General features: G+C 41.6%; 3 protein-coding genes and 1 long non-coding RNA gene across 4 annotated transcripts; 3 read left to right on the top strand and 1 right to left on the bottom strand.

Annotated features, from left to right (window-relative positions):
- Positions 1 to 3,216: 3,216 nt before the first annotated feature.
- Positions 3,217 to 7,871, top strand: ppp1r42 (protein phosphatase 1, regulatory subunit 42). The gene is made up of 7 exons (XM_071924021.2): positions 3,217 to 3,348; positions 3,447 to 3,613; positions 3,739 to 3,877; positions 4,885 to 5,001; positions 6,765 to 6,882; positions 7,038 to 7,172; positions 7,696 to 7,871. The coding sequence occupies exons 1-7, from the start codon at positions 3,217 to 3,219 to the stop codon at positions 7,869 to 7,871; spliced, it is 984 nt and encodes a 327-aa protein (XP_071780122.2).
- Positions 7,872 to 10,161: 2,290 nt separating this feature from the next.
- tcf24 (transcription factor 24) lies at positions 10,162 to 12,528 on the top strand. Its single transcript, XM_071924003.2, has 3 exons — positions 10,162 to 10,486; positions 11,034 to 11,477; positions 11,916 to 12,528. Exons 2-3 carry the CDS (start codon positions 11,052 to 11,054, stop codon positions 12,024 to 12,026), a joined length of 537 nt encoding a protein of 178 aa, XP_071780104.2. The 5' UTR covers positions 10,162 to 10,486; positions 11,034 to 11,051; the 3' UTR covers positions 12,027 to 12,528.
- Positions 10,972 to 23,673, bottom strand: mcmdc2 (minichromosome maintenance domain containing 2). Its single transcript, XM_071924002.2, has 15 exons — positions 23,400 to 23,673; positions 23,120 to 23,250; positions 22,964 to 23,023; positions 22,608 to 22,803; positions 22,304 to 22,426; positions 22,077 to 22,178; positions 20,650 to 20,778; positions 20,218 to 20,455; positions 19,913 to 20,118; positions 19,577 to 19,743; positions 18,818 to 18,997; positions 18,538 to 18,680; positions 17,921 to 18,030; positions 17,274 to 17,467; positions 10,972 to 11,384 (listed from the first exon to the last, which is right to left on the bottom strand). The coding sequence occupies exons 1-14, from the start codon at positions 23,500 to 23,502 to the stop codon at positions 17,301 to 17,303; spliced, it is 2,055 nt and encodes a 684-aa protein (XP_071780103.2). The 5' UTR covers positions 23,503 to 23,673; the 3' UTR covers positions 10,972 to 11,384; positions 17,274 to 17,300.
- LOC139930724 (uncharacterized) lies at positions 13,615 to 17,095 on the top strand. Its single transcript, XR_011785484.2, has 8 exons — positions 13,615 to 13,748; positions 14,777 to 14,822; positions 14,992 to 15,058; positions 15,398 to 15,471; positions 15,814 to 15,887; positions 16,230 to 16,288; positions 16,560 to 16,614; positions 16,863 to 17,095. It is a non-coding gene; the product is annotated as an uncharacterized LOC139930724 (long non-coding RNA).
- Positions 23,674 to 23,771: the final 98 nt, after the last annotated feature.

The following is a 23,771-nucleotide window of genomic DNA, read 5'->3' as shown; positions in this document are numbered from 1 at the left end:
GGTTTGGCTCTCGGTGGTACGCAGTCCGGCAGAGGGGCCAGCTCGTCAGGTTGCGGTGTGGCAGTGATGCAGCGCAGAAACAGGAGCCGTGCACACTGGAGTCTATTCACCCAGCGTGTCTGCTCTCCGTCGAGGCAGACACTCACCAAGTCTGCCTTTTTTTACACATGACCGCTTTGGCCTGGGTTCATGTCACGTCTTTTTTTTCTTATGGTATTGTAATGGCTCAATGTATATTTTTGATGTCGTGTATTGCAGCGGAGAGAATCCCAGTGGGGCAGCGGAGGTGTCTGCTTTTTCTCATGCACATGAGCTTTGGCACCAATTCTCATAATGATTTTCTTTTACCATTATTTAAGCCATGTTCTAAAATGGAGGGTGTGCAATGTAGCGGTTTAGTAAGGGGAAACCTATTAGATTATCTTTAATGTAATTTAGGAATTTGAAATAGTTGAATAGGTCTTCTGCACACATGGTCTACTGAATAGCTCATGTTTTTGCCAGATATTTAAATGTATTACATGGATGACTGTCAGAGTGCTGAGAAGGTATTCAGACTATGCGATTTCTGAAACAGTTTCACCTAATGCTTGGTCTTCCATGGTGATTTAAGAATCAGTGAAACATATTGAACTCGTTGGACATGTAAATATTGTGATTATCACCAGATGGACATTTGTATGCTTGACTAAATGTGGAATAAGAAAAATGTATGTAAATTCTAATCAAGTCAAATTATTGGCAGCGAAACATCCATTATCTATGTATTTTACTTTACTCCTTTAACATTTAGCAACATTCAAATTCCACATTCAGTATGTTCCCTATTATTTCTCTATAAAAAAAAAAAGCCTTCATGAATTACAGTGGAATTCCTTCTCCTTTGCTGTCCACATCAAAAATACACTGGAACAACAAACAGCGGTGATTTGACACTGATATGACTGTAGCTGTGAGAGCAGCAGATTGATAAGGTCTTATGATTAATCGTTATTTATCTCTGGGCACCTATAGGCCCTGTAGATCTAATGACCCCACTAAGGTCTGGAGATATTGTGTTTACTTTGGCACTCAGAAGAATTAACCCCACAAGCATGCTGCAGTGACGGGGTTGAACCCCTCTCAGAAAGCTGGAGGGTGTAGAGTCAAAGAAAAAAAAAAGGCCTGCTCGGCACTACGTTCTACATTTCCTCCCCGCCAAGTGCTCCTGCATGCATAAGTGGAGGCAAGTCACTCACTCACAGGAAACCCGGGTCTTGACATGATATGGCCTAACAATGCAGGGGTCACTAGGAGAAGGGGGCTGTGGTCCAGGCTTGGAATGTTACCAGGAATGATGCACATTATTACTTGGAGCAATGTGATCTTGGCTAGAAAGTTAGAAGTCAGAAAATATGATAAACATACAGTTTTTAGAGGCCTTCATACATTTAGATCCTCAGCTGTGAATATTTTTGTGTTTGATTAAAGAGGGAGAACTCAAGGTCATCCACCTATTCTGACTTTTAAAAAGCAGCATGTCCTGTCTATTAACTATTGGTTGCAAGCAGGAGTCTTATGCATAATCTTATTAACTATTATTCACAAAGCCTTTACTGGTTGTTGAATAATTTTGATAAATGCAGTGCTTGGGTAATCATTAATTAGCATGTCTATTTATTAGAATTAATTAGCATATACAGTAATTCATGGTGTTTTGTGTGTGTGTGTGTGTGTGTGTGTGTGAGTAGGAATCTCTGTTAGACCCATATTTTTTCTACCATGTTTTTAGCTTTTATTTGATCTAGATCCAACAATTTAGGCTTTCGGTCCATATGGTTGAAATGTAATTAAAAGGAATACAATTTAGTATTTTTTCCTAAAATGGCAATGGAAATGGAAATTAGTGCTGCAATGCTATGTTGTATCCACAGTTATATTTCAGATTCTAGATATGCAAAAATGTCATGTTTCGTTCTTCGTCGCTTCCATTTCGTCTGGCCATCAGCTGATCGCAGAGGAGACCACGCGCTACTTCCTTGGCATGGTTTCCATAGAAACCATTTGGCCCTCTCAAACAAACCAATTCATCTGACAGGCGTACAATTGCGGCTTGCTTCACAACTTCTCGGACATGTTTTTTAGCCATTGTTTTACACTTTCCTGCCAAGTCCAAAAGGTAGGTCTGCTTAAACATATATATATCTAAATGTACCATAATAAGGGAGCAATTAATGCTAACTGAGGTGACGTGAGTTTACTTTTTAACGTTACCTATCAAAGCGGCTATAGCATTAGCTTTTAAGCTAGCTGAACGTTCTTCTGGGCTTCACTATCTGCATTAGCTTACCTAATTTCCCGTCATTCTGAAAGTCTTATCTACACCATTACCTGGGTGACCTGCTCTAACTAAATGAGTTTTTGCCCAGACAGTGATGAGTGTCGCCCTTTCTTTGACAATGATTAACTACTGTCCGTGAATCCCTAGAGAGGGCAGACTCAGTAAGTTAACGTACTGTCCAGAGAGTCCAGCTCTTATTGATCAGCGCCTCTTGTCAGCTAACCTCGGCCTGATGCCCCGACTCGAGATCAAGTGTAGAAAAGCCCTGCTGTCACATCTCTCTCTCTCTCTTTCTCTTCTCTCCCCCCACACACCACATTTACACACATGGAGTAATGTATGATTAGCAGGGGGTGGGGTGGTGCATAGTGATGTCTCCTTTGAAAGTAAAAACGAGGTGCATATTTTGATACCTCAATGTCAGGTCAAGCTAATAAACAAGCCCCATGAGTATTGAGAAATAGGAAGTAGTGGAAGCTCTGCTCAGTCTGTTTGGGGAATAGACTGGTCTAATTACCACAAATTGAGTGGTCACCCAACCTTTGGCCCCTTACCAAGTTTCCTAGAGAACAGTGATGGTTTTTCCATCAATTATCCCTAATTGTGGATTGACAATCAAAAGCTTTTTGGCCCATTTAAAGTGCTGTACAAGGCTAATCTTTGCCTGTTTTGTGTGATCGCAAATGCTGATGTAAAAGAAATCATGAGACTATTTTTCTTGCTCTTTGGGTAACTCTGTATGACAGACCAATAACATTTGTTTCCCTCCTGGTGTGTATCTTAGCTCACACGTCTGTTTTTCTCCCTAACAGACAGCTGTAGTCGTTGCTGTGGGCTGAACGCTTGGCTGAAGCTGAAAAGGATCCTCTCTGAGCCAGCGTCTGTGACGAGCCACCATGGTGCGCCTGACCACAGATCTGATCGCTAAATCTAGCAACCACTTCAAAAATAAAAGGAGCCACTCCCTCTCACAGTACCTCAAGAGACTCACACATCTCAACTTTTCCAACAAGAACATTGAGGATATTGTAAGTAGCTGGTGTCGTTACACTCAGCACTAACGCTGGTGGTTCATTTCTGTGCTTCTCTCACTTTTTGTGCCATCACTTTATCATCCTTTGTTCAGGGCGACCTCTCCATGTGTAGAAACCTCACTGTTCTCTACCTGTACGACAATCAGATCACACACATCTGCAACCTTGGCTTTGCCTCCAACCTCACCCATCTGTACATGCAGAACAACAACATCACCCATATAGAAAACCTCTCCAATCTGCAGAAGCTCTCCAAACTGTGAGTAGACAAGCTCGACCGCCGATTGTTCCCCTGTGCTGTGTTGATCAGGTGGAGTCTTATGTGTGTGTGTGTGTGTGTGTGTGTGTGTGTGTGTGTGTGTGTGTGTGTGTGTTTCTCTGTAGGTATCTTGGTGGAAACAGTATAACAGTGGTGGAGGGATTAGAGCAGCTCAAAGAGCTTAAGGAACTTCATCTGGAGAACCAGAGGCTGGCACCAGGGGAGAAGCTGCTCCTTGACCCCAGGACTCTCCTCTCCCTCGCTGTAAGACCCACTTTCTACCAAAATTAGGCCAATATAGAATTAGGATGATTATGCTAGTATGATTAAATGATTATATAATCATTTTGTCACATATCTCAATATAGTCAGGCCTAAAGAGGACAGCCTAATTTTCTCCCTTTACTTTTAGATATGTGTGGTGTTTCCAGTGTGGTGTGTTATCACATCCAATGTAAAAGATCTCAGATTTCCCAGAGGCCAGTGATCCATGTAAAAGCAGTATTGTGCTGGGTTTGATGATGTCAAAGAGCGCTCTGTTGCTCTCTCTGGTCTGACAAATCAGTTAGGTCTGTTTACTTCGTTTACTGCCCAGGCCATGGATAAACACACCAAAAGTCTCAGCTTCTTGTTTATTTGGATAATTAAAGAAATTGCTGTGCAAATGTAAAGAGTTCCAGCTTTTTATAAATGTGCCGTTATAAAACTTCAAACCAAAATGAATATTTAGCAACAGCAGTATCTAGAATCGGATTTGGACATGAGCCTAGTAGTCCAGACATGTAAAAAAGACATATGTGGATGTTAAATCCAAACGGGTTATGAGTCACAAAAGAGAAAATGGTAGCACATCCCACAAAAGCAAAAATGATACAGTACTTACTATATTATGTATATATATATTACAGATTCATTTTGGCCCCACACATATATTGAAATAGTACTCTAATGTGCTTCTGCTAAGGAGCTGTCATCGTGAAGAAATGCTCTGACAAATGTGTTAGTAGATGGTTGGATTTTGTTTCAGTGTATGTGTGTCCAAAATAAATTCATGCGCAAGGTACATACTCTGTTATTTTTGCCTTTTTGTGGGATGTGTGTTACTTTTTTGAATAACTTTGGCTGAGTGGTCCACACAAAATGTATCTTTTGTTGAAGTGCACTCTTTTTTCTCCTTTAGTGTCAACATGGTAATATTTGAAATATGTTGTTATTGTATTGACCATAAAGATGAACTCTTCTCTCTTCATAAAGATGGATTCTTCTTACAGGAATCTCTCTGTGTCCTGAATATCAATAACAATAACATTGATGAGATCAGGGACCTGGCAGCGCTGAGGGAACTCCAGCATTTCTCCGCTGCTGACAATAAGTTGAATGATATGGAGGTAAATTGAAAATATCTAGGTTTTTTACTCAGCTAAATGCTTCTGTGAAACCAGTTGCCATTCAAGACTTTCCCCCTCTCTCCCAGCATGGCAGAAGTAGAAACTGAGTGCATGCTGTGCAATCAAAAGAGAAGCAGCACCACATCACAGCACCTATGCACGGCACTGCGCATTAAAGTCAACAAACCCTCTATTAGTTGATCGGGTTAACATTAACTTTGTTCCGTTGCTCTCTGCAGTGATGTGTGAAATGATATGGAGAATAGGGTGCTAAAGAAGCAAATCCTGCAAATCCTGCCATAGGTTCCCAGTCTCCATGACTCGCACAGGGTCAGAATTATTCAACAAATCAGCGGGCCGCTCCCCTGGGACCTTCCTCGCTGACAGCTTTAAACAAGCACAAGTTTCTCTCCTTCCTTGGGAGGCTGATTTTTCCTCTCTGCCTTAGAATCCTGCATTTGATACTCAACACCACCAGCACTAAACTTTATGGGAGATTCATCTGAAGCAGAGATATGATTTATGCTCACTGTGTTGACCTTGAAAAATGACCTGCTGTTGGTTTTTGACTCACCCTCTGATGGCACAGATTTTTTTCTCTTTTGAATGGATGTGTTAGCTGAAAAGCTTGACGAGTTAATTTTAAAGAGCTTAATCCTTGTCTTCTTTCTCACTGCCATGTAACACCAGGACAGCAGTCCATAATTCAATTCGCAGCTAAGGCTACTTTCTCAACACAAAACAAGTGATATTCTATTGAGAACCTCGATGCAGGTAATTGCTGTACACGTGTCAGAGGGACCTCTCGTTTTTAGCAGATATCTCCTATAATTTATACAACCCGACTGCCACTATTGATTCTGCAAAGACAGCACCCCAAAGGATCAATCCCTCCTTGTGCGCCATTTGGTCAGAATCCAGAGGAAACATTATAGATTTTTAAAATAGATTATGACAGGCAGTCAGCCAGGGTGACAAATGGGGAGTATCTTCGGAGGCCGTTAGCTGTGTGCAGGGCAGAGAGGACAGGGGAATCGAAGCCCTGGTCAAATACAGGTTCATAACTGGCCCATCATTAGTCCAACCGAGAGAGCCAGCCAAGCCCAGTGCGTATCCAGCCCGCGCTGCTCTCCGCGCCCCCGCGTGGGGGGCAATTTGGCGCTGGCCTGCTCTTCGGTGAGGCCCTTCTGAGTGACGGCCCTGACACGATCATTTATCAAAGCCTGGGAGCGCGCGGCGCTCAGGGGTCCCCTCTGAACTGATTGCAGCGCGAGCTGGAAAAGTGGAAGCGCTTTGGCCAAGACAGGAAGGCAATGAACAATCAGAGCGTGTCCAGAGAGTATTCATATTTCCAGGCTTGGATTAATGTGCCTTTAGATAAACATACAACTGCAGGCAACTCGCTGGAGGAGCCAGCCTCACACCGCCCCAGGAGAAAACTTGTAGTTACACGACACCGGCGACACTGTTTATTAAAATAGACTGATGTGTTGTTTATGCATTTTCCAGTGGCCCTTGTGCTTCACATTACCTTTCTCTTATACCTTTTCTTTAAAAGGTTTTCCTGATGCATGTCTCCGATTAGTAATAATCATATTTACATGACTATCATATTGTTTAAAAGAAAGTAGCCCATTTTTCCCCTGTGCAATTACTGAGCCTGGCTGGAGTGATACAGTATTGCCATTTGAATCATTAGTGGGCACAGTAAGTTTAACCACAGTGCATTATAGATGACGTCTCTCTTTTATGGCTATTTTCAGGAGTTGGAGGATGTGTTCAGCCACTGGCCTCAGCTACATCAAATGGATTTGAGTGGAAATCCTGTATGTCAAAAACCCAAGTACAGAGACCGCCTGATAACTGTGTGCAAAAGACTCGGTGAAAAATTACACGCTCACCTCCAACACGCCAACACTTCATGATAAAGTGTCACACTATACACTATGTCAGCTCTTCAAAACAGCTGAACAGACTAATGAGAAATTAACTTTTTGTTTGTTTGGATTTTTGTGTGTTTCCTGTTTTTTTTATAGAGGATCTCGATGGAAAGGAAATTAATGACTTATCCAGACAGTTCCTTATTAACTGGAAAGCATCGAAAGAGGCAAAGAAGAAAGTGAAGGACGAACAAATCATGACCGGACAGTTGATCGCCTATCCCTTAACAAGTAAATCACGAAATCTAGTACTTTTTTATCTACTGTAACATGTTTGGTATTTGCTGTATAGACACCCACACTATCATGATTATTTCTTTATTCTTCAGGAGATCAGGTATTTTGAACACATCAGCCTGTTTATTTCTAATGGTGATTCCCATTTTCCTATTTTTTTTTTTTTACCATTTCCCGTGGGTCTTCCTGATCATATCTCTCACTAAGTATTGATTATAGAAGTGTATTGGAAGTGTAGTCATGCGAATCGGCACATTAAGGTGAAATAACCACCAATCCTATTGTAACTTTTCAGTGAAACGTGGAAACCATTAAACAAAAGTGTTAATTGAATTATGTGGCAACATGTTAAAGACCCTCATAGAAATTTCATTTGCAAACACATTTGTCTTTGCCGTATTTCCTGCCTCCATCATGCTGGGTGGGTTTATATATGCATTTGAATTTTCTTTGAATTTTAATTTATGTGTGTGTGTGTGTGTGTGTGTGTTCTGCTGTGACTTTGTTTATATTTCAGCTGACTTAAGCATGGCTCCACATCCTGGACAGAACTACAGCCACACTAAGGTCCTGCACAAGAGGAAGCCGCTGCAGTCTCTGAGGCCCAGAATGAGAGTCCGCTCCGGCCCCTCGGACTCGGACAGTGAAGCAAGAAAGTACAGACATTCTGCACTGACTCTGTTCTATTCCTGACAAACTGATAGAACTGCAGACATTCAGTGCTTGAAATTAAATCTATTTACTCATACAACCTGCTGTCATATTTGTATGCTAGATGATGAAACGTACAAAACATGAGTGATGGCAATTGCTAACGGGTTGAAAGGCACCCTGTTCCATGTTATAATTTTCCCTAAAAGAAGAAAGACTTTACTCTCAAGACTACAAAAAATGGCTGAAACAAAACTAAAGTACACTGAAACATATTAGCCAAAGATTAAATTAGACAAGATTATATATTAGATTTGAACTTAATTTCATTTCAATTCTTTTTTCCTTCCTTCTTCCCTGACTTGTCATCATCCAAACAGTTTTATTCACCTATTAGGTTCACTTTGATATGATGATTGTTGTGATTATTATGATTATATTATAGAAGAACTTAATATTTATGCATCACTAAATTTTCATTTTCCAACCCCTTATAATATGCAACCTGAGTTAGGCTACAAAGTAATCGTATAGGGAAAAGCTCTTTGACCGTTGACTGATGATCTGATCGTGTCCTTCATAAATTCATACTTTCTCTCTGATCTTGTAGGACACGAACGTTAAAGATCGCAATGAGTGCAGGACTGCTCAACAATATGGCTGTCTCATCCCCCATCTGCAGCCATGTTGATCTGTAAGAAACCTGCCAGTCCAGTTAACACACACACACACACACACACACGCACACACAGCTATGACACTTCACAACTGCCCCCCCCAACACAAACACACACACACACACACACACAAACAAACAGAGCTGTCAGTGCTGCCTCTATGTTTAAGCACCTTGCCTATAATATCCTATTATCCTGTATTATCCTTGCACACTGTCATTCTATTACTGCCTAATGTTAACAGCTTCAGACACTTAAGTCATTCTAATACACTTCGCCCAGTAAATTATTTAGTCTGACTTGTTTTGAAGATTGACATTTTTTTTCACCTATTCTGTTACAAGAAATGTTTTTATATTTCTGTTTTACCTTTAATAAACTTGCTTTAAATTAGTTCATAAAGCAGGAAATACTTTAATCTTTTAATTAAATGATCTGTGGGTGTATCTTTATGTGATGAAGGATGTATAAGTAAAAGAATATTAATGGCAGTAGTGTCATATTGTTTCTTTGGTGACTTTGGTTCTGCTGGTCTCACAAGTCCTCTACTGTATAGTATGTAGGCTACACATGTATTTCGCTCTGTTTCACAGCTGGTTTATTTCCAGTCACCATTTTCTAGTTTCTATCGCAATACCCTCAACATGAGTCTTACAATAAAAACCATATCTCACTGTATCGAAATCAAACTGTATTTTGCTGGACAATCACATTTTCTCATACATTTTTTTGCATGGTATAGGCTACAAAATATATTTTCTCCATGCATTTCGGCAAATAAGTGGACCATGAGACACAGACCAGTGTAAATGATCATTACTGTCATAACAGGGTGTTAAATTATCCAAAGTTAATAAAATATGCTTCTATTCCGTCAGCTGGGTGATAGATAATGCAGCCCTCTTTTGTATGTAGATAGCCTACAGTAATAACTTCAGGAATCCATTGATGAATTAACTGTCATCGATGTGACTGAATGTTTGAATGGGGTTTTTAGAGCCACGTGGGTGTGTAACCCCTGAAAGATGTGGGGTAATTAGGGAACCAAGCTTACTTAACCTCCTTTTACTTAGCCTCATAATTAGTGGCCCCGAGCAGTACTGTTACTCCATCCTTACAAAAACAATGTTTATTAAGAACAGTCCGAGGATATACATATTATGAATAATTCCTTCCATTAATTTGCCGACATCTCCGTTTGGAACCCTAGAAATCAGAGTGATTAATTTATGAGTCTCGCAAGAATTTCCTCAATGCCTGCCTGTTGATTGCAGTGTTGGAGTTTATTTATTAGCTGTTCCAATGAGCTTGCAATTCAAGACACCCTGGCAATTAGTCAAATGTTTTGCATATCAACTTACACTTGTCAACTTGTTTTCATGGTCTGTTGCAAATAGCGTTTTGATAGACTAGCCTTTATTTCGGACTATGACGAGCAGATTTTTGGATACTTTGTAGCCTATAGTCATTTTGACTAAATTTCCTCCTTTTACTACTTTTTGATAGGCTTATAAAGAAAATACAGTGTCAGGTTCGCAGCCAATTGGAGTGGGCTATGGCCTACCACATATCAGAATTAAAGGGGGAAAAAAAGTACTGCCTCTGGCGTTGAAAACGAGTCTCTCTCCGCTCCCCTCAGACAGAAATAAGTTCGGAAAGGGAAAAGAGCAGTCTCCTCCACTGCGGGGGAGTCTTAGGGCTTGTGATTAATTACTTGGGAGTGAAAGACTTGTCTACCGCCTTGTGTATCCAATAAATTAAGGGCTCCTGAGACTTTTACGCACACAGGTGAAGTGCTCGATGCGCGGACAGGGACTGCTGCGCACCTTCTGTCTCCAGACGCGCCTCTTTATAAGGATAAGCTGGACGCGGACCGGGACTATTCTACATTGTAGAGCAAATTCTGTATCCTATACCGAAGCCCTCGTTGGATTGCCTTGATGTCGTTTTTCAAGACGGCGCTTTTGAGGAATACCAGAGGTAAGCTCCGTGCAGACACCACCCAGCACGCATCGGCTCACAATACTGACAACATAGGCCTGGCAGGGATTTAGTTTGTAATGCAACTCTTTGTCAACTCAACAAGCAATCATCTCAGATTCAGCTGCCTTCAGTCCAACTTTGGCCTGCTGTCTGTTTTGTCATATGGCTCGTTTGTTTGCTCGTTAGTGGATGAGCTATAAGAAGGATAGACCAGTCGATGTGTTGCCTGTGTTTAGTTTGCAGGACCATGCAACTTTTCAACATCAGAAATATTTTTCAATAATGGATTGCAGGCTAGAGAACTTAGTTACTGTTTAATTAATACAATACAAATACAATAATTGGCAGTTTCAATTTATAGGAAGTTAAGGCTAGAACAGACACATAGGCTACAGATAAGATATATCTAGAATAGGCTAGTCATTTATAGCCTAACTTAAGAGTTCAAAGTGTTTCATAAAACATGCAATACAATGGCTACAGTAGACTATTAAAGACTATTAAAATCTGAACTGATCTATATTCATCTCATGTAATCCTTTAGGTTTGTAAGTGACCCCCGATGGTAGGAAGGCAGACCAGCCGAATGGACAGCGATAACGGCCCCGGGACAGTCGCGGAGGAGAGCCCCGCATCCAGCCCGAGCTCCAGCCCCGGTCCGGACGGTCGTCGCCGGGAGCTGCAGCGGGCCCGGGTGCTCCAGGCCGGCGGGCTCGGCGGCAGAGGACGGCCGGCGGCGGCGAACGCGGCGCGGGAGAGGAGCCGAGTGCAAACCCTGAGACACGCGTTCCTGGAGCTACAAAGGACTCTGCCGTCGGTTCCGCCGGACACCAAGCTGTCTAAACTCGACGTGTTGATATTGGCCACCACGTATATTGCTCACTTGACTCGGACGCTGCAAGAGGAAGGCATGGAGGAGGGAGAGAGCACAAAACAAACAGAGGCGTTACACTCGCTGAAAGGTGACGGCTACCTGCACCCAGTCAAGGTGAGAGATAGTAGCAATATAACAATAATCATAATAATCATAATAACAATGTCACTAATAATAAAGATAATAGCAATAGTAGCCTAATAATAATCATAATAAATAAAAATAAAGGTGTATGTCTATAGGCTATTGCTGCTGTTACAATTAGGCCTATTATTTTCATCATGACCGTTACTGTACTACATAGAAAGTAAATACTAAACAATTGTAAAATATTGCTTTGGCAAAGCTGGCATAGTTTATGGTCAGAACGAAATGTCTCATTGAATTATCCAAAATGAAAAAATGTGACTTTGTAAACAGTGATCATAATTTGACTTGATATAGTCCTACCTTATCATGCAGTTAATTTACCTTCGTCTGAAAGCATGTCATGCCTATTTTAGATATTACTGAGGTCAATTAGTGTAATAATCATCTTGAATGTCTTTACAGAAATGGCCAATGCGGTCCAGACTGTACGTCGGAGCAAGCGGACAGTTCCTGAACACTTCAAATCACTCAGAGTCAGAGAATCAAGGCCCATCATCGTCCAAATCCCAGTAATAAAATCATTTGTATGAAACAATTTAACATTTGCATGAGTTCATGCTGTTTATTCTGGCAGCAGCGTACGGCTTATTTTGTATGATTGTCGACAAACAATTAGCCGAACTGATTTTACTCCCACTAAATCCTGCCAAATAGGAAGACATTGTAAATTAATATATTACGTGAATTCTATGTGTATAAATTTTGAGAAAGCATACGTTGTTTCTCTGTTGTTATCTTTGGCTAATCCCTGTTTAGCTCTGCGTCGTGCAGTTCTATACATGTCCCAGGTATTATATTTGTTGAAATTCCGCGGGGTAACGAGCCCGTCATGCTTGAGATGTGCACTTTCAGTTAAAACATTTGCACTAAATGCATGTGTGAATAACTTAACATCTGTCATGTGAAGTGGTCTGTCAGAGAGTCAACAATGGAGCCTCTTCATCTCATGTTCTTTCTTATTTTTTACATGCATGGTTGTAAATGTGTTTGTGAATAAATGACTTAAATGAAAGAAGACCATGTCTCATAATAAACAGATTAAGAATAAGGTCTATAAATCTCTGGAAATATTATCTTCCATTATTTAAAGAAAAGCAAAAAGGGTGTAATAGATGATCAATAGAGTTATGATAACAAAGTCCACATAGCCTACTTCATGTCAGAAATTAGGTTTTCAGTTCATCCATGTATATGTGGGCTAGACCTTTTCATTTTCGCGATCTAATATTTTGTTCATGTATCATCTGACAGTATTTGCTGGGCATTCAAGACATTACTGTAATCTGGTTCATCGCATAGTCGCTTCTGTTTCTGTGAATTCATATCGGAAATATTCTCAGCAAAATAATTATATATCTACAATATGTTGACTTGTAAAATAAGGGATTTTAATAAGTCACAAAACAAAATCCAACTTTACCAAAAGTAGCCTATATGGGCTAATCACATGGCCTAATCTTATTTCATGGGTTTAACTTTACGATAAAGACTGTATGGTGTGTCAGCTGTGTTTACAGTGTCAAGTAGGCTATTCGACAAAAAAAAAAAAAAAGACAGTGAATAATAATTCCTGAAATATTTGTGCAAATTAGAGGCGTGTAAATATTAAGCATGTAATCCACCGCTCAGGATTTTTATTGGAAGCAAAAGTTGCCTGTGCCTTTTTGACACTGATAGTAGGCTAAGTGTCATTTATTTGCTTAACTTTGATTTCATTCTGGTTATTTGATACCTCTTCAAAATAGCCTATTGATCAATGTTTGGGCCAATCGCCCAATTAGTAAAGACAAATAGTGGGTTCTGTTTATTACGACCACGTTGATGGAAAGGGGCAGGGGTATAAAGATGTGTACAAGTTCAGTCTATTTTATCAGCAGATATCAACGAATGCACGAAAACTGGAATCCCTACTAAAGACGATTGTGTGCTAAAATATTTAGTGGTAAACCACTAATCAGTGCTTTTAGAGTAGAAAATAATGAAGAGAATGCATTCAGTGGCCACTTCTGTTTAGTTGAAGTCTGTGCGCCAAAGAAAATCAAGGCAGTTGTGGCTCAGGGGCTCACATTTGCTGCCCAACCACAAGTTCCAGTGCGCAGCTCTGAGGCGCAGTGACGAGGGACAGAGCGGAAATCCTCCTTCTCTTGGTGGACAGCCGACCAGCCGCGAGCAGCATGCTCCGTCTCCAGCCTCAACCAAATGAAGACTTCTTCGTGATTAATCTTCAGTACGTAGGTAGGTAATAGCAACATGACTTTATTTGTCGTAACAACTGTATTGTATGCGTGCTGTCGTCGTGTTTTCAAGCAAACGCACAACTGATTCTTGCACACGGTGGTTGCTAGTTAGCTAAGCTAGTTCTCTTGGCCACGTGGGAGAAGGGAGAGCAGTTTAACAGTTGTTTCATAGTAATGTCCAGCTGGGTTTAAAATACCTTAGCTAACACTACTAAGTTTATCGTGTAATATACACCAATATCCTTACTTCAGCATTGCAAATTCTAACAATTATACTCCTGCAGTTACTGAACCAGACGCCTGGCTGAACGGGCCTGGCGTTAGCTAAAAAATCGTTAACCATACTGCTATCAATGATTACGTTTTTTCAATTCTGTGTTTATAAAAACATATTTTCTATTTTAGACTTAACTTAAACATGTGGGTAAATATTCCAACGAGTAAGATACTAATGCAAAAAATATAACGTGCAGAGAACCGAATCGGTTTTCATTTCTCACTGTAGACAAGTCGCATCCCTCAAGAAATGCAATCAATCATTCTTTTAGACAGTTCAAATGAGGAGCTGCCCTCTTTGTCATTCAACTTCTTGCAGCACTGTCCATACATGGTTTTGGCCAGGGCCAAGGGGTCAGCAGAAGATCTGGCGGTCAGGGAATTGTCCCCTCTATTTCATTGGGGAAACCACTTTAGCCCCTTCTAAGGAGGAAAGGTCATGGCATAGGTCGTGACCTGCTGTTGAACCCGTCCTCAGACATGCGGTCTTAGCTCTGCTCCCAAGCTGTGTTAAATTTTGTCCTTTGACCTTCTGGTGATCAGTCATCTGCTCTCAGCATATTGGCTATTCCTTCAGTACAGCTTATTCATGCAAGCTAAAAATCAATAGCTCACTCTTGAGGGTAATTAGTTATAAGGTTTGAAGTTACGATGACAATCGCACGCCCTGATCTTGTGGAAATTATTGTGAAGCTTTGCGATATAAAAGTTATTAACCTTTAAAACTTGTGTTGACTTTTACATGTGCAGATGAAGATGGCTGACTGGAATCATGAAGACTGGTACACCTGATATGGTAAGATTAATTAAGGGCTATGCTATCAGTGTTTAAACATGAAATTTCATGATTGGTCAAGATAAGTAATATGCTATTAAGCCAGTTTTTTTGCCCAATGAGCTGGGGAATGACTGTAAATGATTGGTGTCTGTCTGTGTAGTTCATCCAATGATCCATATCATTTCAGATCTCAGGCCGTTCCTGCAGACCGCTGATGCCAAATGCAGGTCTATATCTACTGTTCGCAGCTTGAGGTGAGCAATGAAGTGTTTTAAAGTGTCTGTGCTTTTGGTTACTGGGTGGTTCTACTGCTGGAATAGTGATGAGTTAACATTTTCGCCGTTTACCCATCAGACAATAAGGTGGTGAGACTGTGACTAACTGAATCTCCAGTGTAATCACACAGAACAGGACTGGCTTTATTATAGTGTAAATTAGATATAGATAATATCCTTTGAGAAATTGAGGATTCTATGTGTATCTTTGTCCTGATGTAAATGAGTCAAAGGTAATATTGGTAAAATTACTTTGGGAGGCATTGCTGATCTTGTCCAACCTATTAAATAAGTGTGTTTTTTTTGTTTGTTTTTTAGCTACCCTGGTTATTTCATCGCCTCACTGGAAGCCAGATGTGTCAGAAGGCTTTGTCTGCTGTACTAAGTCTTGGGTAAGTTTCTAAGTTTGAAATCTGTGTTGAGAATTGGTCACTTCTGCTGCTGGAATAGTGATGAGTTCACATTTCGCCGTTTACCCATCAGACAATAAGGTGGTGAGACTGTGACTAACTGAATCTCCAGTGTAATCACACAGAACAGGACTGGCTTTATTATAGTGTAAATAGGATATAGATAATATCCTTTGAGAAATTGAGGATTCCATGTGTATCTTTGTCCTGATGTAGATGAGTCAAAGGTAATATTGGTAAAATTACTTTGGGAGGCGTTGCTGATCTTGTCCAACCTATTAAATAATTGTGTGGTGTTTTTATTTTATTTTATTTTATTTTTAGCTATCCTGGTTATTTCATCACCTCACTGGAAGCCAGATGTGTCAGAAGGCTTTGTCTGCTGTACTAAGTCTTGGGTAAGTTTCTAAGTTTGAAATCTGTGTTGAGAATTGGTCACTTCTGCTGCTGGAATAGTGATGAGTTCACATTTCGCCGTTTACCCATCAGACAATAAGGTGGTGAGACTGTGACTAACTGAATTACCAGCTACAACCTCAGCAATGCCCATTCTCTTGCAATTGTCTATCACTCTTGTCATACATTAATCCGGCAAGGATCTGATTTTATGCATTTCCTGTATCCAAAGTTTGACATGTAAATTACCCACTTGAAACATTGCCATAGACTAAGTGCTGCTACATGTTTAGAAATAAGTGGTATTAAAATGACATGAAATTATCTTCCATCTTCCCCTGCAGATGAGCTGCAGCAATGGAAAATAAAATCTGAATATGGGTTCAGCTTCATCTTAACTGTGGTGAGTAAAGCGAAAGCTCTGAAATTACCTCTTCACTGTTTTGCATTCCCAATTACCTGAGACAGGAATGTGCACTTGACTGATTATCTCCTATTATAATAAGTAGTGGTGATGAATTCACATTTTTGCCGTTTACCCATCAGACCAAAATGGGCTGCTGAAACTGTGACTAGCTGAACTACCCGTGTAGCTGTGAAACTACAGAATTCACTGTATTTCCATAGACTGGTGTCAATGCACAGATTTTAATTTGTTTTTTATTTTCTGCTAGGTGTACTGAGCCAGTTGAATGACCTGATGGGGTATGAGGAAACATAATTTTAGTGGTAAGTAGCATTTCTGGATCCATACCACCTCCACCACAGCTATTATGCAATATTGTGGATTTTGACTATGAAGTTGTATTATGTCTGTGCTGTAATAGTGATGAGTTCACATTTTTGCCGTTTACCCATCAGACAAATTGGGTGCTGAGACTGTGACCAACTGAATTGCCTGCATAATGACATACAGTACTGTACTGCACTGTTCAAGTGTACGAGTTTGGTCTGAATGTGTTTTTATGTCTTTTCAGTGTTGCTGGAACTGTTGGATCACCATTCTGAGAAACCATAGTTGGCTTCCAGATCTTTGTGGTCAAGTTCTTGTCCCTGTTGGAAATTTGACCCCACCCATCATTAATTAAACTTACAATTTTGCCAGGAAAATGCCTCAACTTGAATTTTTTGAATTAATCTATGAATCTTGAATCCTGGATATGAACTTTCTTTCTGGTTTATGTATTTTTACAAATACTTCTCCATCAAATCCTGCTTAAATGTTATCAGTTCAACCTCCATACACACAGTTACAATAAATTAAATCAAATTGTTTGCTTTTGCTAGTACTGATTACATGAGTTTGAAATTGTGAAGAGACACAACAGAACATAGCACTCAGGATCATGAACACTGGAGCATGGTTGGTGTGGTCTTGTGCTCTCTACCTGTGCTTTTTGAACCTTGCAGAGGTCTTATTCCTCTATGATGTATGTGTCGGCCCCGGGTGCGTAGGCGTAGATGAAGCGCAGGATGTTCTGGTGAAGCTGCTCCAGGGTCAGGTCTCTCCTGTGCAAGCCGTCCAGATCAGCCAGGTCACAGGGAAACACCGCGTCAGGTGGAATAACGAGAGCAGAGGTCCCTATAGGAAGAAGCAGCAATCCCTAAAAGCAGTTGTTGGCCTACATGGAGCCCTTACATTGCTTGTTACTAACTATAATTAGCACCTGTGTGCACATATTTTCCCAGGATATTTGCATTCATACACAGCATATTGATATCAACAGTAGCAAATATGTAACACTGATTCACAGAATAACATTAAATTACATCAGGCATCTGTTTTTGTGACTGGCTCTGTGTCCCCCTTTGTCTCTGTATTTGCTCGATGTTTCAACTTTTCTATGTGTACAGGCTGTGGAAACAAATTTCTTGTCCAAGAGGACAATGAAGAATATCTACATGTAAATTAACAAGCACATGTAATGCCATATACATAATGTCAAAATGATAAATGTAGGAGCTGGTTGCTGAATTGCTATTGAAGGAGTTTATGAACAGTAAGAGGGGAGTGGTGATTTAAAAAATATTGTACCATGTTTGAGGGTGATGGAGTTTTCACAAAGGAGCACAGCAATCACAGCATCTTCCTCCAGTACTGTGGTTCTTAGACACAGCTTGCAGTGGGCCTCGGCCAGAGAGATCCTGTGACAAAAACACCATGGAAAGGACCATTTATAACTGAGTGATTGCTTGAATGCTTGTAGAATTGGTTTTGACTGCAGAATGAGTAGAGATCTGTAAAAGGGTATAAACAGAGGAAATAACAAAATGGCAATAAATGATTAAATATGATTTAAATTGATATGTATAGCCCATGCAAATAAGCATCTGAACCTAAAAAATGTTTTTGAATTGAGAACTTCATTTGACTTTTTTGTCCTGTGCTCTTACACAGCTTTATTTTCATAGTTTTATTTTCACATTAAATTTGACACCACACTGAAAGGGCTTTGTAAACATTTGTCAAAACTATATGGAAAAATAGTCTTTGGAGGGTAACATGAAGGAGGGTGCTCCACCTAGTGGGGGATAGTAGCATTACAGTGGACATTGCCCCTGATGGTGATGCAGCAAGTAGTTTTGAGAACAACTGCAGATGAAATGCTTAATTGAAAATGATTCAAACAAAATTAGTCAAAGAACCCTCACAGTAGTTTGATGGAGGCCACGGACACCTTGACGCCCTGACTCTGGCCTGATCGGACCCTGCGGCTGGCCATGTAGTAGCCATGGATCATCTTCTCTGCCCCAGGACTCAGCTCCACTTGCAAACTCTGTGCATGGGCCAAGAGCTGGAAGACATATAATCGATGGCAAATGCTGTATAAGGTAAATGTATAGTATCCAATATCAAACACTAACATCCAGACAGTGCATTGTAATAAAAAGGCATCGCAAAGGACTTGCTAACAGAGCTGTATTTGTTTACTTCCTGGTAGTCTTGTGTGGAAAACTCCATGCAGGATGGGTACAGCGGTTCCCCGGGCTGCACTGCCTGCTGGATGGTGTGGACAGTCTGGGCGAGCAGGGCCTGCTCTCCCACCATTTCCCGACATTGAATGACCAGGCCAAAGACCTCTGCCAGCTTAGCTGGCACTGGACCCATTTCCTGCTCACAAAGAAGAAACTGGACATCACAAAGCTGTCCAAGTTGATTGTGATGCCATTTGTAAAAATGCTGTTTTCACAAGTGTTAAACTTCCCTTTATATTGAAATGACTGAGACCATCCTATTTTAAGACAGAAAGTAAGTGGAGACAACCTAAAGAGAATGACAGCTTTTGAAAGTACTGTTTTACCTACTATGGTAATACAGTAATTGTCCACCCTTCTTCCGCTATAAGGAAAAATAGAAGCATTGTCTATTCTCAAGGGCTCTGCTGGGCGGTAATTTGTTTTCTGAGTAGGACCAATTAACTACTTCCTTCAGGGAAAGTAAATTGTCTCAATTTCCTGTTTTGCCTGTACTATCTGCAAACAACATTTGAGTCCACTGAGATTTGACATTTCTTGAACTTATAATGCATTGTCCCAAACAACCTTAAGTTCTACTGACATTGTAAGGCAACACAATACGTTTGTAAAAAAAAAAAAAAATTCAATTCAGACCTGCTAGTGTACATCCAGAACATGTTTTAAGTTAGCTATATAAAGGTAACATGACACATTATGTTGTGATTGCACCCACTGCTGTTCCCAGTACGGCACAGTCTGTCCTGCCAGGCCGCCGGGAGGGATCTGTGGAGTCTGTCAGGGCCCAGAAGCTGCACTGGACTGGGAAGGAAAGGTGCTGGTCAGCATCCTCACCATACTTCTTCCCTGGGATGAACACAGACACGGTGCGGCTCTCCAGAACTGACAGGAAAAATCAGAGGTGGAAAGTATATCAATAAGCTCTGATTGTCTTCTTATACGTAGCAGTAATTGTGCCTCATGCTTATACCTAGCAGTATCCTCCCCTTATACTTAAAATAATTTACAATTAATACCATAACTTATAGTATTAACCACCTTGGTGCTCTACCTGACTGAATGGCATCCAACCTGTCCCTCCTGTAGCAGCCCAGATCTCCCAGCATGCAAATGCCCCCAGAGGCCAGCAGGGCGGAGCCAGCGTGGATGTTAGCGGTGCCCGCTCCGTGTTCGTCCTGGGACAGTGATGCAAACATCTCCCCCGAGGCCTGATGCCTGACCCCACGACACGCCAAGCTCAAGCTGTATGCCATTAGCCTGGCACACAAACACACACACAGCAAATAGTAGTCTTCTTCTTCTTCTTTTTCAGTGTGCCCAATAAGGTGCTAAGTCTGGTCATTCAGACCACTTTACCTGTCTAGTATGAGAGTGTCAGTGGTCAGCACTAGCAGATCCAGGCAGTGAAATGTGTCTGTTGCGTCCGCTCTGGTCTGCACCAAGCTGAGCAGCAAGCCGAGCTTCAGGGTGTTGTACAGGTCTGGAGGAACCACAGCCGACCCAAAGGAGTGAGCCAGCATGGCAGAGAACCTCCAGGGAGAACAGGCTGTGGCCTTCAACAAAGCCTGGAAGTTGTCACTGACTTTATGTGGATCTATAGGTAGAGTTGGGGAACATGGCGGAGGTTTAAGCACTGGTACAATGCAATGCTGAAAAGTGTTCTGATTAATCATGGTATTCCCTGTCAAGGATAAATTCTCACACTGTACAATTATGCACAGCATGCCTGTGAATCAGCTGGTATTTCTGCAGGTGCAGGATTTAAAGTGAGATCATTTACTTCCTTACACTCTGGCGCCCATGGTTGCACACTATTTGCCTCTACACTCCAGGTAATGTTGGGCCACTGGTGCACATGCGCAGGAATGCCCAACACCCTGTAGAGTCGACCGATTCTCATCGAGTTACACAGCTCATCTATGTGAAGAAGGGAAACAAAGCAATAACACTCGAAGGGGTTGTTCTGTCCTGCCTGGTGATTATTGAAGAAACATGCATGCCACCTACACACCACTGCCAAGAGAAACACAGAGTGAGGCCTTTAGAACAAAGATTCCTCTGTGTGGGAATCGCACAGCCAGCTAATGAGTGTTCCTTGCACTTATTAACATATATGTTTAGTAACGGGAGCCCTGTGTATTGAATTCCTCCATAGGACTGGGTCAACAGAATATGCTAATCCTGGTGCTGAGATTTGCTGCTCTCTCAGGGGTAATGGCTGGACAATGTTATTAGAGGGGACAGGAACACCTAATATCTCACCAAGAGGCACTGTGCGTGGCTGCCGGCTACTCAACGATCTATTTATTTGAACTCTCCCCCACTAAGTTTGTGTTCCAAAATGAGCCTCATTTAGAAAGCCACAGAAAATTAATGACAAACCTCAAGACATCTGACTGTGTGTAAATATAAGCTATTACAGCCATATCATTCACAGTGGAGAATGAATATAACAGATTTTTTTTTTGGGGATATTCCCATACAGTATGTTCTTGAAGAATTTGACTTGCAGATGAAAAGTAAGCTTTTTAGAACTTTCTTAACCCAACAAAAGTCAAGGCACAGATTTTGTTCTATGCTACAAACACTATAAATCCTAAGTGTTTCACAGGGCATGGTCAGCCACAGAACAGAGTCCCTGAAGCTGGTAGGGATCCAGTGTGGTCAAGGACACTCCAGCAGGGCGGATGCTTGAACCCAGGCCCTCTGGCTGAAGGACAGTCTCCATACTCTACATGCCGCCCTTCTGCCCCTTTTAGCTGTCACATAAGGCCAGCCCTCATGTCAAAAGCTAAGGCAATCAAGTACAAGGAAACAAATGTCTTCAAACAAATGCATTTTTTAGGTGGTAAGCAGTATTGCAGTGGCATAGAGCAACAGTAAATATACACACGCTCGCATGTCCAATCACAATGCCATCTAGTGTCTCATTGAGGCTAATCCTGTGTGTACATCGCTAATAATATAATACTTTCTATTACATTCTCGCACCCATAGACTCCGCCAGCACTGACAATCACAAGCCCAAGCTCTTATTGAGGTGCTCTGCCCCAAGCACCTAATAAATCACTAACTCATAAACAAAGCCATTAGTAGGGTGACACTGTTTCAATAGGGGTGCTATTATGCAATCACAGATCGGGCCTTTGTTTGAGCAATGTGTAGCACATCCGCACTGTGAACTGCTACAAGTCATTTGTGTGATGTGGACCTACCTCTGAGAAACAGGGTGACAGACTGGTATCTGAGTGAGCTTTGTGGATGGGCACTCAGAATATCCAGTGCTCGGACATGGATCAGCTCCACCAGCTGTTTGTCTGTCTCAACAAACACACAAGCACCCAAACGCAACCACACAGACACACAGAGACAGTTTCTTAAACCTCCTCTACCCAGGAACCGATTCAGATCATGTCCCATGCATCAGAGGCATCACTCTCACCTCCTAACACCCTGAACTTGACATCCTCTTTGAGGGGAGAACAGCAGATCAGACAGCTGAAGTCATTTCTCACAGTAGCTGACTCCGTGGCCCCTGGGGCGTGGACCCGGATGTGGTGGAATCCTAGAGGCAGCATCAGGGAAATGCAATCAGATATGAATGTGAAGCTGATTTTGAATCAGTGTACAAACCCGATAATATATTCGCTCTGGGTTATCTCCATAGTTACTACTTTATTACAAAGAGGAAATGAGAGCCCAGAGGAGAATGAGTCTCTTCCCTGCTGCTCTCGGGGCAGCAGTACCTGTAGAGCAGGGGCAGTCATCCTCGGTGCAGAGGAACCTGGCCCCCTGGGTGTATTTCGTGACCCTCGTCATGGCAATGACCAGGCCCTCCATGACAACAGGCCTCATAGGGCCATACCCACGGGGGAAGGCACAAAGGTCCAAGGTGTACTCAGGGAATGGAGGCAGGTGTGTCAGCTTCAGAATTACATTCACCTCAGAATGAACAGGCAGATGACAAACTGTTACGTACAATTCCTTAAAATTAAGGTGTAATAGCGGATGCAGGACAGGCACTAGCCAGACTCACTAGCCTCTATGAGAAATATGTACTGTAAATGACCAAGAGGAGGCGATAAACACAAATCATCCATACCTGACTCACTGTGTGTATTTTTTCAACGAGCGAAAGTGTCTTTATCGCTAGGAAGCAAACCTGAAAGAGGATATGAGCAAATGCAGAATGTAACACTTCAGTTTAACTCAACCCAAGATATGGGAAGTCGGAGGTGAACACATAGTTATGACTCACAGACTGAAACAGGGCTGTTGCTTTCAGGGGGTCGTGCAGAACACAGTCACCCAGTGTAGGATCCAACTCTATCACATCAGAGGGATTCACACCGATACAAAACCTGTAGACTGCCTCACTCTGCTGGGGGTCTGGAAAGAGGGAGGGGGGCTGAGTAACTTAGTGGAATTTCTCAAACCCCAGAATCTATCAGCTAGGTAGTTAAGGTAACTTCCTCTAACGTTACCTAACGTTACCTAACGTTAGCTAAAACGACGGTTTTCCATCTCCTGCATCTTACCGTTGAACGGCTTGCAGTCTTCAGCAAGTTTCAGAAGGCCACCACTTCTATCTAAATAGGACAGAACTGATTCTTTTAACGATAAAGTAGCGTCCATTTTCATTTACTTTATAGAAAGTAAAGTACACGGTCCAGATGAGTTGTGGCTAGCCACTTGAGCTAAATAAAATCAACAATTCTTTACAGGTAAGTTAGCACGCTAGCGCCAAACCGTTGTCATGGTGACCACTCTTCGAACACCAGGTAGGATATTATTTTATCTCGTTCAAAAATGATTCAGATTCATTACCCACTTCAATAATTTCATACTTATGTTACATCTTATAAAAGACCCCCCACCACCACCCCCACCACCCCACACACACACTCACA

The sequence above is a fragment of the Centroberyx gerrardi genome, chromosome 22 (genome assembly GCF_048128805.1).
Source record: "Centroberyx gerrardi isolate f3 chromosome 22, fCenGer3.hap1.cur.20231027, whole genome shotgun sequence".
Taxonomy (NCBI): domain Eukaryota; kingdom Metazoa; phylum Chordata; class Actinopteri; order Beryciformes; family Berycidae; genus Centroberyx; species Centroberyx gerrardi.
The sequence above is the reverse complement of the archived record's forward strand: the minus strand, read 5'-3'. Positions and strand labels throughout refer to the sequence as shown.

Coding starts and splice junctions, on each gene's coding strand:
- ppp1r42 (XM_071924021.2), top strand. CDS start 3,217: ATGGTGCGCCTGACCACAGATCTGATCGCTAAATCTAGCAACCACTTC. Junction 6,883..7,037: donor AACTGTGTGCAAAAGACTCG/GTGAAAAATTAC, acceptor TTTTTTTTATAG/AGGATCTCGATGGAAAGGAA. Junction 7,173..7,695: donor GATCGCCTATCCCTTAACAA/GTAAATCACGAA, acceptor TTTATATTTCAG/CTGACTTAAGCATGGCTCCA.
- tcf24 (XM_071924003.2), top strand. CDS start 11,052: ATGGTAGGAAGGCAGACCAGCCGAATGGACAGCGATAACGGCCCCGGG. Junction 11,478..11,915: donor GCTACCTGCACCCAGTCAAG/GTGAGAGATAGT, acceptor ATGTCTTTACAG/AAATGGCCAATGCGGTCCAG.
- mcmdc2 (XM_071924002.2), bottom strand. CDS start 23,502: ATGAAAATGGACGCTACTTTATCGTTAAAAGAATCAGTTCTGTCCTAT. Junction 22,427..22,607: donor TGACTGCCCCTGCTCTACAG/GTACTGCTGCCC, acceptor TGCTGCCTCTAG/GATTCCACCACATCCGGGTC. Junction 20,779..22,076: donor TGTCACCCTGTTTCTCAGAG/GTAGGTCCACAT, acceptor TTCTTCACATAG/ATGAGCTGTGTAACTCGATG.